The following is an 11,720-nucleotide window of genomic DNA, read 5'->3' as shown; positions in this document are numbered from 1 at the left end:
AGTGCAGGACCGTTATCAGAGGAGCGGCCGATATCAGCGACACATAGTGTATTATAATAGTGCAGGACCGTTATCAGAGGAGCGGCCGATATCAGTGACACATAGTGTATTATAATAGTGCAGGACCGTTATCAGAGGAGCAGCCGATATCAGCGACACATAGTGTATTATAATAGTGCAGGACCGTTATCAGAGGAGCGGCCGGTATCAGCGACACATAGTGTATTATAATAGCTCAGGACCGTTATCAGAGGAGCGGCCGATATCAGTGACACATAGTGTATTATAATAGTGCAGGACCGTTATCAGAGGAGCGGCCGGTATCAGCGACACATAGTGTATTATAATAGTGCAGGACCGTTATCAGAGGAGCAGCCGATATCAGCGACACATAGTGTATTATAATAGTGCAGAACCGTTATCAGAGGAGCAGCCGATATCAGCGACACATAGTGTATTATAATAGTGCAGGACCGTTATCAGAGGAGCGGCCGATATCAGCGACACCTAGTGCATTATAATAGTGCAGGACCGCTATCAGAGGAGCGGCCGATATCAGCGACACATAGTGTATTATAATAGTGCACGACCGTTATCAGAGGAGAAGCCGATATCAGGAAGCAGTAGACTATGTTATGTAATCTAAGGCCGTCTTGTTTTTGTGAAACTACAACTCCCAGCATGCCCTGACAGCCTGGGGCAATCAGTTGGGGAATACAGTGCACGCTGCAGGAAGTGGTATCTGGATGGCACAATGCGGGTGAAGCAATGAGGCCGTTACATCAGAGGAAGGGAGCGGGGGTGCGGGGTCATCACACACTGGACTCCTCAGGCCCCGCACCCCCTGTACTGTACACCCCTGGGCACACCTCATTGAGAAGGGGCATTAGACGCTCTGCATGGTGCCATCTCCAGAGTCAGCTGCCAGTGTCACACCCAGGGCTTTGCCTGACCACAGACCTGACCATCTACAGCCCGGTGTCATAATGGGTATAAGCCCTGGCACAACCTTTTCCATGTGTGTGGGCACATGCTGTATGGCGCCATCATCCATTCAGCATCTCCCGATAGTAATATGGGGACCTCATTAACCCTGTGATGTCAGTCAAATTTTATGATATGGACACGTGTTAACCCTCAATTTGCTGCAGGCCTGGGACTCTTCATTAACCATGTCCTGCCCTCCTCTGCAGAGGAGGAAGACAAGACCCCCCCTCTGCTTCCTGCCCTCCTACTCCTCCTCCTGTCTTGCAGAATATTCTTGTAAAAAGCAGAAGTTTGATGCAGACTGCAAGCAGCTGACAGCGAGCATCACCCTCCACAGCACCCCGCACCGCTCCCTCAGGTGAGACCCCGGAACTCCGCAGCACCCCGCACCACTCCGTCAGGTGAGACCCCAGAACTCCGCAGCAACCCCCACCACTCCGTCAGGTGAGACCCCAGAACTCCGCAGCACCCCACACCACTTCCTGAGGCGACACCCCAGAACTCCGCAGCAACCCCCACCACTCCGTCAGGTGAGACCCCAGAACTCCGCAGCACCCCGCACCACTCCCTCGGGTGAGACCCCAGAACTCTGCAGCACCCCGCACCACTCCGTCAGGTGAGACCCCAGAACTCCGCAGCACCCGCACCACTCCCTCAGGTGAGACCCCAGAACTCCACAGCACCCAGCACCACTCCCTCAGGTGAGACCCCAGAACTCCACAGCACCCAGCACCACTCCCTCAGGTGAGACCCCAGACATAGCATCACCCTCCACAGCACCCCGCTCCGCTCCCTCAGGTGAGACCCCAGACATAGAATCACCCTCCACAGCCCCCTGCACCACTCCCTCAGGTGAGACCCCAGAACTCTGCAGCACCCCGCACCACTCCGTCAGGTGAGACCCCAGAACTCCGCAGCACCCCACACCACTCCCTGAGGCGACACCCCGGAACTCCACAGCACCCCGCACCGCTCCCTCAGGTGAGACCCCGGAACTCCACAGCACCCTGCACCGCTCCCTCAGATGAGACCCGAGACATAGCATCACCCTCCACAGAACCCCACACTGCTCCCTCAGGTGAGACCCAGACATAGCATCACCCTCCACAGCACCCCACACTGCTCCCTCAGGTGAGACCCAGACATAGTTGACAGCGAGCATCACCACCCACCACTCCCTCAGGTGAGACCCCAGACATAGCATCACCCTCCACAGCACCCCACACTGCTCCCTCAGGTGAGACCCAGACATAGTTGACAGCGAGCATCACCACCCACCACTCCCTCAGGTGAGACCCCAGACATAGCATCACCCTCCACAGCACCCCACACTGCTCCCTCAGGTGAGACCCCAGATATAGCATCACCCTCCACAGCACCCCACACTGCTCCCTCAGATGAGACCCCAGACATAGTTGACAGCGAGCATCACCACCCACCACTCCCTCAGGTGAGACCCCAGAACTCCACAGCACCCCGCACTGCACCCTCAGGTGAGACCCCAGAACTCCACAGCACCCCACACCGCTCCCTCAGGTGAGACCCCAGAACTCCACTGCACCCTCAGGTAAGACACATCATTTGGGGGCTTTGTCTTCTATCTGCCGACCCCCAGGCTGCAGTAGCCTCAGATCACCAGTAAATCAGTAGAATGGGATGATGATCACTACGTCCTTTACACGGCCTCCTCCTGGCACCAGGATTCAACCATTACCCTGCGTATTACTGTCATTTACGCATGACCCCGTCTTCTGTGCCAGTGTACCCCCACCTTCACCATTATTCTCCCCATTTCCCAGGCCTCATCATGAGCAGAAAGGTCGTCCGCACCAGTAAGTTCCGCCACGTCTTCGGGCAGCCGGTGAAGACCGACCAGTGCTACGACGACATCCGGGTGTCTCAGAACACATGGGACAGCAACTTCTGTGCCGTCAACCCCAAGTTCTTGGCCATTGTGGTGGAGGCCAGCGGCGGAGGCGCCTTCTTGGTCTTGCCCCTCTCCAAGGTGGGTGGTGAACGGATGTGCACAGGGCGCATTCATTTTACAGAAGTGCCTGCAGAGCTGTAATCAGTCGCTGTGCTCCGGATGTTGTGGTTTTGTCATAGGAAGTGGAGAGAGCTGATGCAGGTGAAAAGGCTGCGGACGGCGCTGTAGACATATATGTACATACAGATCTCAGCGTGGCGCCGCCCACTTCACATGACGAGGCCGCCACACGTGGCACCAAATTGGGGTGGAAAAAGGGCCACCAGCAGGAGGCTGCACTATGACGTAATCTCACTACACCTCCTTATCATAGTTCATGCAGTGATGTCATTACTGCGGTGTCACATCTGTTTGGCCCCACAGGTGACATCAGCGTTCTGCTTCACTGGCAGATACGGTGACACCGCGGTTTGCGGCAGTAGCTGGTATAACGAGGGATGCTTCAGATGGGGAGAAATGGCGGCACGGTACGGATTAATAAACACAGTGCACGTCATGCCGTGGACGGATACCTGAGCTTCATGGTGTGGGGGGCACTGACAGGGCAGATACAGGCGGATCACAGGGATGGCGGCACACAATGGCCCCTGTGTGTCCCCGTGACATGCCCGCTGTCTGTGGGGGGATGTGAGCGTCTTATGACCATCATGTAGGCTGAGGAGCGGAGGATGACGAATTAACCCCTTCTGCCACTTACATGACAAACATAGGCTTGAAACAGTCCCGGGCGCCCACTAGAGCGGTATATATTTATATACTGTACCTACCTGTCCATATGTCACAGACTGAACGGAACACGCCGGCCATAAGAGGAAGGGCTCCTAGGGGCCCTGACCCAAAGGATATATCATCCACAGGTGCAGGAGGCTCCTATAGGGAGAGCCAAGAGTGAATGATGGCGGGAGATGCTGTATGGCGGTATTACATTTATGATCTATAGCCCTGTATGGCGGTATTAGGTGTATGATATACAGCACTGTATGGCGGTATTAGGTGTATGATATACAGCACTGTATGGGGGTATTAGGTGTATGATATACAGCACTGTATGACAGTATTAGGTATACAATATACAGCACTGTATGGTGGTATTAGGTGTATGATCTATAGCCCTATATGGCAGTATTATGTGTATGATCTATAGCACTGTATTGCAGTATTAGGCGTATAATATATAGTCTTGTATGGTGGTATTAGGTGTATAATATATAGCCCTATATGGCAGTATTAGGTGTATAATATATAGCCCTGTATCGCAGTATTAGGTGTATGATATACAGCACTGTATGGCCGTATTAGGTGTATGATCTATTGCACTGTATGACAGTATTAGGTATACAATATACAGCACTGTATGGTGGTATTAGGTGTATGATCTATAGCACTGTATGGCAGTATTAGGTGTATGATCTATAGCACTGTATGGCAGTATTAGGTGTATGATCTATAGCACTGTATGGCAGTATTAGGTGTATGATCTATAGCACTGTATGGCAGTATTAGGTGTATGATCTATAGCACCGTATTGCAGTATTAGGCATATAATATATAGCCCTGTATGGCAGTATTAAGTGTATGATCTATAGCACTGTATGGCGGTACTAGGTCTATGATGTATAGCAGGGTCACCATGTGGCCCTCCAGATGTTCAAAACTACAATTCCCAGCATTCCGTAATAGCTGTAGGCTGTCCAGGCATTCTGGGAGTTGTAGTTTTGCAACAGCTGGAGGGCTGCAGGTTGGGCATCCCTGATCTATTAGGTGTTTGATATATGGCAGTATAATTTCTATTGATCTCTTCCCTCCTTCTTGCAAGTATAAAGTTGTCAGGCACATAATGTGGCTATAGGTGGTCCATGGCGAGAAAATCACAGGCCGAGTGTTCACCCCCGGAGCGTTATCTGCAGTAACAGGGGAAGTGCTGGTGACACCGCCGCTCAGATGTGACCTTATTTGGTCCTGAAGGTCGATCACTGCGACACCGTCCTTGTACAAACCACAGAGATGGGAGGGACGAGTGTGAACACCCACATCACTACTGTCACCAGCACCGCCGCAGCGCGTCAGACCGCAGCATCTGATACGTGTCAGCGCGTAGTCTCGGCCTCTGCACACCGATTGTCTATTGCAGGCATGTCCAAAGTGCGGCCCTCCAGCTGTTGCAAAACTACAACTCCCAGCATGCCTGGATAGCTTACAGCTATTAGGGCATGCTGGGAGTTGTAGTTTTGCAACAGCTGGAGGGCCGCACTTTGGACATGCCTGGTCTATTGTCTTGTGCTCAGTGTCGCCCCCTGCTGAGCCATGTACAGTATGGAGAGGGGGAAGGGAAGTGGCAACCCCCCTGTGCACATTTCTAACTCTCTAGAATGGTTGTCCATACTTCCTGTAAGCTCAGGCTGCAGGGCCTCAAGCTCGGAGCGATGCTCTGCAGAGGATTGATGTGCGCAGTGCGTTCCTCACGTGTCATCTCTTCACAGACGGGGCGGATGGATAAGTCACAGCCTGTGATTTGCGGACACACGGCACCAGTGCTGGACATCGACTGGTGCCCACACAACGACAATGTCATTGCCAGCGGCTCCGAGGACTGCACTGTCATGGTAAGACTGGCGGGGCAGATAATGCAGCCATACACCAATGTCGTACCGCCCGCTCCTCACGACTCCACGCTTTGTCTGCCAGGTCTGGGAGATTCCGGATGGCGGTCTGACCCGCTCCCTCACAGAGCCCATCGTCACCCTGGAAGGGCACACCAAGAGGGTGGGGATCGTGCTGTGGCACCCGACGGCTCAGAACGTGCTGCTGAGCGCAGGTAAGAAGCGGGCGCAGTGTGAACATGGCCGTGTGGTGGAGGGAGCAGCGTCCTGTATGACTCTGGCTCTCGCCCTCAGGCTGTGATAACGTGGTCCTGATCTGGGACGTGGGCTGCGGACAGGCCGTCATCTCCATAGACGAGACTCACACCGACATCATCTACAGCGTGGCCTGGAACCGCAACGGCTCCCTCATCTGCACCTCCTGCAAAGACAAGAAGATCCGGATCATAGAGCCTAGGAGTGGGAACATTATAACGGTGAGTGTGCAGAGCATCGCGCCCACACCTGCAGAACACGGCCTGAAATCTACAACAGCTCTGTAAAGTCTGAATGTAAAGAAGATACCTATATACACCAGCAGGGGGCGGGAGAGCACAAACCAGTAGACACCAGCAGAGGGCGGAAGAGCACAAACCAGTAGACACCAGCAGAGGGCGGGAGAGCACAAACCAGTACACACCAGCAGAGGGCAGGAGAGCACAAACCAGTACACACCAGCAGGGGGCAGGAGAGCACAAACCAGTACACACCAGCAGGGGGCAGGAGAGCACAAACCAGTACACACCAGCAGGGGGCAGGAGAGCACAAACCAGTACACACCAGCAGGGGGCAGGAGAGCACAAACCAGTACACACCAGCAGGGGGCAGGAGAGCACAAACCAGTACACACCAGCAGGGGGCAGGAGAGCACAAACCAGTACACACCAGCAGGGGGCAGGAGAGCACAAACCAGTACACACCAGCAGGGGGCAGGAGAGCACAAACCAGTACACACCAGCAGAGGGCGGGAGAGCACAAACCAGTACACACCAGCAGGGGGCGGGAGAGCACAAACCAGCAGGGGGGAGGAGAGCACAAACCAGCAGCTGGCAGGAGATCACAAACCAGTACAGACCAGCAGAGGGCGGGAGAGCACAATCCAGTATACACCAGGAGGGGGCGGGAGAGCACAAACCAGTATAGACCAGCAGGGGGCGGGAGAGCACAAACCAGTATACACCAGGAGGGGGCGGGAGAGCACAAACCAGTATAGACCAGCAGGGGGCGGGAGAGCACAAACCAGTATACACCAGCGGGGGGTGGGAGGGCACAAACCAGTATACACCAGCAGGGGGCGGGAGAGCACAAACCAGTATACACCAGCAGGGGGCGGGAGAGCACAAACCAGTATACACCAGCAGGGGGCGGGAGAGCACAATCCAGTACACACCAGGAGGGGGCGGGAGAGCACAAACCAGTACACACCAGCAGGGGGCGGGAGAGCACAAACCAGTATACACCAGCAGGGGGCGGGAGGGCACAAACCAGTACACACCAGCAGGGGCAGCAGAAGAAACATTCCCCTCTGTGCACTGCCCCATTACAGCAAGTTCTCTGTTCTCTTCCTCCAGGAAATGGAGAAGCCCCACGAGGGCAGCCGGCCGGTCCGCGCCATCTTTGTGTCCGACGATCAGATACTGACCACAGGGTTCAGCCGGATGAGCGAGCGACAAGTGGCCTTATGGGATACGGTGAGTCCATCATGGCTAACACCCGGGGGTTGTGTTCCCCTTTACTTTGAGGCCGTTTTCTCCATGACTAATTGCACTTTGCTGCAATGATCTGCAGAGATGGCAGACGCAGCGCCCACCACCCAGAGGGGTGACACACAGGCCTCTCGGACCCCTCACTCGCCTCCCCGTTTTCTTCCCCTCTACAGAAAGCCTTGGACTCGCCGCTCACCCTGCAGGAGCTGGACACGAGCAGCGGGGTTCTCATCCCCTTCTACGACCCCGATACAGGCATCGTCTACCTCTGTGGGAAGGTGGGGGGGGGTGACATTTTTTCCACATTTTATGGGGTACAGTCAGTGATGGGGGTCTTAGGGGTCACATCTCTGTGTCTCATCCCAGGGGGACAGCAGCATCCGCTACTTTGAGGTGACGGACGAGTCCCCGTATGTCCATTATCTGTCCCTGTACAGCAGCAAAGAGTCCCAGCGGGGGATGGGCTACATGCCAAAGCGCGGCCTGGAGGTCAACAAGTGTGAGATAGCCAGGTGAGTGTCCCGGAGGAGGGTGCCCCCTCCTGGAGACCCCTGTAACTTCACCTGGACCATGTCGACTGCTCTGTTCTAGATTTTACAAGCTGCACGAGAGGAAATGTGAACCAATCGCCATGACGGTGCCCAGGAAGGTAAGATGGCGGCATTACACAGGTATGAGACGGGCACAGCGGGCGGTGTGACCACCACTCCTCTACTCCGCAGTCCGACCTGTTCCAGGAGGACCTCTACCCGGACACCGTCGGCCCAGACCCGGCGCTCAGCGCGGAGGAGTGGCTGTCCGGTAAGGACGCGGAGCCGCTGCTCGTCTCCCTGAAGGACGGATACGTCCTGAGCAAGAACAGAGAACTGAAAGTCACCAAGAACGTCCTGAACGTGCGGCTGCCCAAGCGCAGCCAGTCGTCCGGCGGGAGCAAGCCGTGTGAGGTAAGAGCAGGAAATGGCGCGCAATCATTGCTTGCTGTCAGTGAATGGGAACAGTTCACACCCTGACCTGGTCCTGCATCCTTCACACAGGACTCCAGCCTGGAGCAGCTCATGGAGGAGGTGAAGAAGCTGAAGGCGACCGTCGCAGAGCAGGAGAAGCGCATCGCCCAGTTGGAGGAGAAAGCGTCCGACTAGCAGGGGCCCCGGGCCCTCCCCCAGCGGTGTCAAGAGTCTCTTGTTAAAGGAGCACTCCAGTCATTGACTTTTCTGACGACTCTCATGGCCATCAGAGGAGTCCATCATCGGAGTCCCCTTTAACCTCTTGTCACAGCTTGTTACAGAGCAGGAGGCGGGTCTAATAAACCTGGCACAGCCCCTCCCCCAACCGTCTGCCCATCTCTGTGCCCCCCAGAGGGGGCACAGCAAGGTGTAAATAATTCTTACAGGTACGAGAGTCCCCCCAGAATCCACCAGGAAATAGAAATGGAGGGCTTTATTCAGCAGTTTCTTGATCCTGGGAAAGCTGGGTGAAGCACACAGGGGCCCCACACAGACCGGCACCCAGCTTTCCCAGGGCCCTGCAAGGCGTATCTGTCAGGGGGGAGGGAGAACGTTACTGCAGAGGTGGGGAAGCTGTAAGGACTCCATATTGGCAGTCACCCAGCTTTCCCAGAACCCATCAGAAGTTGACTCTTTCATTGCTGGATTTTTTAATTTTATTTTAATGGTTAATGTTCATTAATATTTGAGAATAAACAGTGAATCGATCGCTGGCTTGTGTTCATAACATTTATTGGTAAAGTCCAGGGGGCCCCTTTAAGGACTGGCAGCGCCATACAGCAATTAGATAAGCGAGCCACCACTAGAGGGAGCTCACTGCGCATGGCTCCCACTGAAGCATCACAGCGAGCTCCCCCTGGTGGTGGCTCCAGGAAGATTCCATCAAGCGACTACAGAACAACCCAAAACCCGTCTGCGTCAAGTCCCGTTTAAAAATCGCCCCTCTGCAGCATGTGGAACGCCTTCAGGACCAGGAGACATCGGGGTCCCCGGGACATACTAGTCTTACATCATTATTAACCCACTAAGTGCCGCTCACTCATCCCAGGCTGCAGACTGTCTCCAGACCACACAACAATGGCCGATCACTTCTGCTTCTCCTGTTCCCACTGCGCCGGAGTCAGCGTCTTCTGTTCAAAGGCGTGAATGGTCTTCAGTTCTTCTGCCAGGCAGCCGTTCACGAGCCTGCAGGGGGCAGCACAGAGTCACATATCGTACACTGGGGGGGAAAGCATGCTGGTAGATGTACATGATAGAGATCGCAAAAAGAAATGCATGCTGGGAGTTGTAGTTCAAGCTCAGTACAGGATAAGTAATGTATGTACACAGTGACTGCCCCAGCAGAATAGCGAGTGCAGCTCTGGAGTATAATACAGGATGTAACTCAGGATCAGTACAGGAAAAGTAATGTATGTACACAGTGACTGCACCAGCAGAATAGTGAGTGCAGCTCTGGAGTATAATACAGGATGTAACTCAGGATCAGTACAGGATAAGTAATGTATGTACACAGTGACTGCACCAGCAGAATAGTGAGTGCAGCTCTGGAGTATAATACAGGATGTAACTCAGGAACAGTACAGGATAAGTAATGTATGTACACAGTGACTGCACCAGCAGAATAGTGAGTGCAGCTCTGGAGTATAATACAGGATGTAACTCAGGATCAGTACAGGATAAGTCATGTATGTACACAGTGACTGCACCAGCAGAATAGTGAGTGCAGCTCTGGAGTATAATACAGGATGTAACTCAGGATCAGTACAGGATATGTAATGTATGTACACAGTGACTGCACTAGCAGAATAGTGAGTGCAGCTCTGGAGTATAATACAGGATGTAACTCAGGATCAGTACAGGATAAGTAATGTATGTACACAGTGACTGCACCAGCAGAATAGTGAGTGCAGCTCTGGAGTATAATACAGGATGTAACTCAGGATCAGTACAGGATAAGTAATGTATGTACACAGTGACTGCACCAGCAGAATAGTGAGTGCAGCTCTGGAGTATAATACAGGATGTAACTCAGGATCAGTACATGATAAGTAATGTATGTACACAGTGACTGCACCAGCAGAATAGTGAGTGCAGCTCTGGAGTATAATACAGGATAAGTAATGTATGTACACAGTGACTGCACCAGCAGAATAGTGAGTGCAGCTCTGGAGTATAATACAGGATGTAACTCAGTATCAGTACAGGATAAGTAATGTATGTACACAGTGACTGCACCAGCAGAATAGTGAGTGCAGCTCTGGAGTATAATACAGGATGTAACTCAGTATCAGTACAGGATAAGTAATGTATGTGCACAGTGACTGCACCAGCAGAATAGTGAGTGCAGCTCTGGAGTATAATACAGGATGTAACTCAGGATCAGTACAGGATAAGTAATGTATGTGCACAGTGACTGCACCAGCAGAATAGTGAGTGCAGCTCTGGAGTATAATACAGGATGTAATTAGGAGGCGATACGGTCATGTATGTAGCTCTCACCTGTGTCTCTGGAGCAGAGCTTTTCCTTCAAACTGAGGAGACACGACTAGCACCCTGAAGCTGGTGGAGCAGTGATTGGGTGACGTGTCTTCTACTTCCTGGAGGACACAAGAGGTGTGAGGTCAGTGACTACTCAGTGATGGTTATTAGAGGACAGTAATGCACTACAAAGCACAGAAATTACAAGACAATGCTGGACCATTCTAGAGCCTGGATTTCCACTTGCTTCCGGAGAGATGATGGGAGTGATCGCAGCCTTATTACTGGCTCATAGTCAGAGCAACAGAGGCTGCAGATGGAGCTCTTCCTCCCCTCCCCTGAGGAAGGGGATTAGCCGACCAATCAGATTCACAGTTCACACTTGGCTCCTCCCACTGCACTAATATACGAATATAAAATGTCACCAGGCAACTGAATTCGATGGGGGTAGAAGGCATGTCACGTGACAGGCACAGGGTAAGCAGTACACCGTGGGGCCACTGCACTGCAGACATGATAGAGGAGTCTGGTAAGGATGGCTGAGACTTGTAGTCCCCCACGGAGGCACACTTGGTCTCGCTCCTCACCACATGCTCCGCCTGCAGCTCCCGCCTCAGCTTCTCCTTTAGGATCTCCGCACTGATCGCTCCGTCTCCAGCCATGATACCACAACCGGCAGCACTGCGCCTGCGCACATACTACCGCATAGCACGCAGCTCCTCCACCTCTCATTGGTCCCAGAGTCTCCAAACAGGACGCCTACAGCAGTGACAGGCAGGAATCTTATCCAATAAGACGTCCGCAAAGTAAAGCAGGAGGCGGAGAAAAATACAAAATCAGCCAATCAAAGGCTCCTGCTGTGTAAGCCCCTCATCAGTGATCCGGGCTGGCTAAGATATTGCCTGAAAACGTGAACTTG

At 53.3% G+C, this 11,720-nt stretch overlaps 2 protein-coding genes across 8 annotated transcripts; one reads left to right on the top strand and one right to left on the bottom strand.

Moving 5' to 3' along the window:
* Positions 1-1,245: 1,245 nt before the first annotated feature.
* CORO1A (coronin 1A) lies at positions 1,246-9,031 on the top strand. 7 transcript variants are annotated; one of them, XM_044304675.1, is made up of 11 exons: positions 1,246-1,345; positions 2,787-2,992; positions 5,455-5,577; positions 5,660-5,789; positions 5,869-6,050; positions 7,185-7,304; positions 7,493-7,597; positions 7,686-7,831; positions 7,911-7,968; positions 8,042-8,263; positions 8,354-9,031. In XM_044304675.1, the coding sequence occupies exons 2-11, from the start codon at positions 2,795-2,797 to the stop codon at positions 8,456-8,458; spliced, it is 1,389 nt and encodes a 462-aa protein (XP_044160610.1). In that variant the 5' UTR covers positions 1,246-1,345; positions 2,787-2,794; the 3' UTR covers positions 8,459-9,031. The 7 variants fall into 7 exon arrangements, with proteins under 7 accessions (XP_044160610.1, XP_044160609.1, XP_044160611.1 ...); XM_044304674.1 differs by having other exon boundaries at positions 1,249-1,388; XM_044304676.1 differs by having other exon boundaries at positions 1,313-1,431.
* A 2-nt stretch (positions 9,032-9,033) lies between these two features.
* Positions 9,034-11,524, bottom strand: BOLA2B (bolA family member 2B). The gene is made up of 3 exons (XM_044304702.1): positions 11,389-11,524; positions 10,823-10,920; positions 9,034-9,508 (listed from the first exon to the last, which is right to left on the bottom strand). Exons 1-3 carry the CDS (start codon positions 11,461-11,463, stop codon positions 9,409-9,411), a joined length of 273 nt encoding a protein of 90 aa, XP_044160637.1. The 5' UTR covers positions 11,464-11,524; the 3' UTR covers positions 9,034-9,408.
* Positions 11,525-11,720: the final 196 nt, after the last annotated feature.

This window comes from Bufo gargarizans, chromosome 8, assembly GCF_014858855.1.
Source record: "Bufo gargarizans isolate SCDJY-AF-19 chromosome 8, ASM1485885v1, whole genome shotgun sequence".
Classification (NCBI taxonomy): domain Eukaryota; kingdom Metazoa; phylum Chordata; class Amphibia; order Anura; family Bufonidae; genus Bufo; species Bufo gargarizans.
This window is presented reverse-complemented; position numbering and strand designations above follow the sequence as displayed.